Source organism: Condylura cristata, unplaced genomic scaffold (assembly GCF_000260355.1).
Source record: "Condylura cristata isolate star-nosed mole 26May11 unplaced genomic scaffold, ConCri1.0 scaffold00025, whole genome shotgun sequence".
NCBI classification, from domain to species: domain Eukaryota; kingdom Metazoa; phylum Chordata; class Mammalia; order Eulipotyphla; family Talpidae; genus Condylura; species Condylura cristata.
Genome location: NW_004567126.1, coordinates 30,587,036 through 30,591,434, shown reverse-complemented (window position 1 = coordinate 30,591,434; position 4,399 = coordinate 30,587,036). Strand labels below are relative to the sequence as shown.

Here is a 4,399-nt window from a genome sequence, read left to right as displayed (position 1 = left end):
GCGGCGTGGGCGGCGGCGAGGGTGGTGGGAAAGTGGGCGCGGGGCCCCCGGAGCCTGAACCCGAACTGTCGCCGCTGCGCACCGAGTCTCGGTCGTTGCCGCTGCTGCTGTGGTCCGAGGTGGCGGCCGCGTGCAGCTCCAGCGAGGCCCGCAGGCTCCAGATGTCCCGGTAGATGGTCTGGGCCTGCTCCTGCCCCGCCTCGGGCTCCTGCCGCTGCTCAGGCCCCTCGTCGCCTCCGCGCTGCGGGGGGGACTCGGGGCTGCCGCCCTCTGCCACAGCGCCGGCCTCCTCCGCGGCCCCTAGCCTGAAAGCCAGGCCCGGCTGTGAGCAGGCTGCGCAGCGCCCCCCTCCCGCCCCCACCCTGCCTCGGGTAGGGGAGGGTGGGTGCGGGCCAGGACTCGGCCCTCGGCCCTGGCCAGGCCGGGGGAGATGAGTGGCTTCTCAGACGCCGCCGCCTTCGCGCCTTCGCGCAGGGGCTGCTGCTTGGGTGAGCCCTTTCCAGCCACGGCCTCTCTGACAGCCTGCGGCCCGGAGCTGCTGGTGTGACCGCGGCCTCCCCCAGGTCCTGGTCAGCCACGGCTTCCGGACGCCGCAGGTCGGTCTGAGCCCAGCTCCACCACCCAGGGACTCAGGGAAGCCACCTGCCCTGCCCTCCGACCCGGACTGCTAGGGAGCCAGGAGGCCACCAGGACCACCTGGCTGACCACCAGGACGTGCCCCCCAGTGGGGATCCTGCTCAGCTCCCTGGGTCAGGCCCCCACCCCACACGCCTGGGGGCCGCCTCCCAGTGGCCCTGGGGCTGAGGGGTGGGCTCCAGCTCGCAGGGGCCCAGGGCAGGGCTGGGCCTCAGGCCTCGGGCTCCAGCAGAACAGCAGTGTCCTGACGACCCACCGTGGCCCTGCCCTGCGGGTCACCTGTCCTGGGGACCGGGGCCCTCGCCTGGAGTCCTGCCCGCCCCGCTGCCCTTACCCAGTGACCCCTGCTTCCCGCCTTTGGTCCATGCTGGAGAGGTGGCCCCAGCGAGGCAGCCTCTGGGAAGGACGGTGGAGCTGGGGGGCCTCGACCGCCTGTCTGCAGGGCGTGAAGCGCGCTCCCTGGGCCACCTAGGGGGAACAGGTGGGGCAGGGGCCCACAGGTCCACCCTTAGCACCTCTATCTACTGAAAAATACCTGCCGAGAGCGGGGGACGGGCTGGTGGGGCTGGCCACGAAGGGGCGGGGCAGCGAGAAGGCCGTGGCGTCGCCCGAGCTGGAGATGTACTGGATGAAGTCCGCCCGGGGGGCGTCCGCCTCCGGCTCCATGCTCTCACTGGCCGCCCGCTGCCGCTGGAAGTGGTGCCGCTTGGGGGAGCCTGTGCAGAGGAAGGCAGTCAGCCTGGCCAGCCTGCCAGCCCCGGGCCTCTCCTCACCTGCCAGCAGGCACTGCCCTGGCCAGAGGATCACGTACCCTGCTGTGCAGGGGGAAATGGGCAGAGGGCAGCGGCTACGGCAGGTGTGAGCTGAGGTGCCAAGGTCGAGCCAGGGGCCTGGACAGACGAGTGTGGCTGCAGCGAGGACTTGCACCAGACAAGGGGAGCAGGGATCGCAGGCACAGCCCGGTTACATACAGAGGCGAGGGCGTGTGGGGATGGAGGACAGGCGGTGGGGGTGCCAGGGAAGGGGGGGACAGCCTTGTCCCCCCACATCTGCCAGGGCGTGGCGAGTGCCCAGAGACGGCCTCACCCCCACCTGTGGGCTGGCTGGCCAGTGGCCAGGACCCTCCCACTATGGGGGCCTGGGAGAAGGTGGGGTGGGGAGCCCTCAGGGTGGGGAGAACAGTCACCCAGCAAACAGGTTCTGTGTGCTTCTGCACCCACTTCAGCCTGTAATCACCCCTGGGAATCACAGCGGACAGCAGGCGAGGTTCTCCCTCCCTGCTCCGGCTGGAGCCAACCCACCCGCCCGCCGAGCCGCCTGCACCGGCACATCCTTCCGTGTCCTGACGCCGGGGCCACCGGCCCCTCCCCAGGAGGGCCGGCGCCCAGCACCCGGCCTGACTACAGGCAGCCTCGGCCCGTCAGGGCTCCGCCTCCCCCCACCCACACCAGGGCGAGGAAGCCGGTGTCCAGGCCCCACATGACCGGGGGCCGTGGCGTGGGCTCCCGGCGGCCTCGGCGCACGCCCTCACGCTGTCTACGGCTCCTCCACGTCAGAACGGCTGTCTCACCACAGAGCCAAAGCCAGCCCTGGCTGCTGCTTACGAGAGGGCTGGCCAATCCCTTCGCCAGTCACAGCAGCCTCGCCTGACGCCAGGGGAAGCGGAAGAGCCCCGGGACGCCGCTGGCACAGGCCGCCAGCCTCCCACGCAGCCCCCGGGGCACCACAGGCCGGGTCCTGCGGACCAACTGGGCGGCTGGGTCGCGCAGGCAGCCCTCCGACCCTGCTTCTGCGGGGCCCGCAGCTCACCTCTGGTGTCCAGACTGGACGCCCGCTGGCTGGGCTCCAGCTTCCACTTCTTGACCTTGAAGTAGGGGCTGGCCCCATCCAGGCTGGCATGCCTGCGCAGGCGGGTGAAGAACTGCAGGACAGGGAGAGCCCGAGCCTGGGCCCGTGTCTCTGGGCCCTGCCAAGGCCCCAGCCCGCCAGGCTTCGTGCCCGGGCCCCCATGACCAGCGGGGAGGGGAGAGGAAAGCTCTGGGGCACGCACGGCCCTGCGGGTGCCGAAGCCCAGGCTCTGCGCTGGGTGTCAGCCACAGGCTACGCGCCGGCCATCACCGGTGGGCACTGAAGCGGGATGGCACCTCGGCTGGGGGGAGGGGAGAACTATGCCAAGCCCAGGGACTCAGCTATGGGGGGGGCAGCTCTGTTCTCCCCCACCCTGGACACAGGGGGCTCCCAGGTGTGAAGACTGAGCCTCCTGGCTCCCCTTCCTCCCCTGTGGGGGTCTCTCCACGGGTCAAGAGAACTGTCACGGGCAGGAGAGCGCAGGCTGACCTTATCCTGCAGCGGGGCGGGGAGGGGTGGGGGCCTCACCGAAGTGCCTTCCCCAGAGTCACTGGACGGTGAGGGGCTGATCTGGAAGTCAGTGGTGCCCGTGGCCGAGTTGTAGGGGTCACCTGGCAGGGCGGAGCTGGGGCCCACGGAGCGGCCGGTGAGGGCCTTCCCCGGGGGCTGTGGGACAGAGTCAGGGTAGGGGAGGAAGCAGTGACAGGTCAAAGAGCACAGGTGGGTGCTGGGGTGTACTGGGGACCCGCCTCCCACCGTGCACCCAGCCAGTGCCCTCCCCGTCCCGGGATGAAGTCTGGGCCTGACACGGAACGTGCCACCTTCCGTGGCGGTGATGGTGGGATCCTGCCCACAAGCCTGTAATGGCTGCCACACTCTCCACACTCACCTGGAATATGGCGAGGCTGGTCTTGGGGGGCGCAGCGGGATGGGGGGTGGCGGCTGCACTGGCCTCACCCGAGTCACACTCGTGGATGGTGACAATCTTGAGGGGAGGCAGGTGCAGGTGGGTGAGGCGCGCGTTCTTCAGGTGGTGGAAGTCGCCCTCCGTCAGCGTGTACCTGCGCCACGGCACCCGTCAGTGCATGGGCCGGCCCGCGGGGGGTTTGCAGCCCACCCCAGAAGCCCCTTGCCAGCCTTCCTGGCCCCCCTGCCAGGTCCGGGCAGGGCAGAGCAGGACCGAGCGCCCGAGAGAGGCCAGTGCCACCCACAAGCCCCACCTAAGGCCTCAGCTGCTCACCTAGCAATGGTCACCAGACCCGGCCCTGCACGGGGCAGCCCCCGAGGGCCCCCCTTAAGCTGCACAGGGTGACCCCCGAGGACCCGCCCCTTACCGACGGCCCTTGTCCTGTGCCTTCCTGCTCTGCTCAAACAGGGCCGCCTCGTTGAAGGAGACCCGGCGTCCCGTGGAGGTGGCACACAGGAAGTGCTCAGTCTCCGCTTCCTGGCCCTCGGGGTCGTCCCCCCTGCAGTCAGGGTCTGCGAGGAGAGCCAAGAGCGGTGGGCCCCAGGTGGGCCACGCCTGGTGGTGCTGGGCAGGCCACACGGGTAGGGTGAGGAGGGACCGAGGGGCCCGTCTGACCGCTGGGGGTGCGGGGCGGGGCGGCCACTCGCTCATCCGCTCACACACTCACTCTCAGCACGCGCCTGTGAGCACCTACGCGTGGGCTTTAAGGAAACAGAGATGAGTCGGAATCGAGCTGCGCCCAGTCTGGTGGGGGAGACAGACAGACACAGACGGTCAGGCAGCCCCAGGGGCGGTGGAGGGGCAGGTGGGCACGCAGGCGGGGTGGGGCCTGGCCGGGGCCTCACCTGGGGCCGGGTGCGTGCCATTGTCCAGGTAGGTGCTGGTCACCTTCTCTGCCTCCTCCATGGCTCTGGCAGAGACAGTGAGAGGACAGGTGGGATGGGGGGG

The 4,399-nt window shown here is 70.5% G+C and overlaps 1 protein-coding gene across 1 annotated transcript in view; it reads right to left on the bottom strand.

Moving 5' to 3' along the window:
• Positions 1-4,399, bottom strand: part of LOC101622278 (chromosome unknown open reading frame, human C19orf26) — an 8,420-nt gene that overhangs the window by 1,768 nt on the left and 2,253 nt on the right. The window contains exons 4-10 of the mRNA XM_012729429.1: positions 4,297-4,364; positions 3,819-3,963; positions 3,374-3,545; positions 3,013-3,150; positions 2,446-2,557; positions 1,172-1,352; positions 6-305 (exon numbers count right to left, since the gene is read on the bottom strand). Coding sequence (XP_012584883.1) covers positions 6-305; positions 1,172-1,352; positions 2,446-2,557; positions 3,013-3,150; positions 3,374-3,545; positions 3,819-3,963; positions 4,297-4,364 — 1,116 coding nt within the window. The remainder of the gene's footprint in view (positions 1-5; positions 306-1,171; positions 1,353-2,445; positions 2,558-3,012; positions 3,151-3,373; positions 3,546-3,818; positions 3,964-4,296; positions 4,365-4,399) is intronic.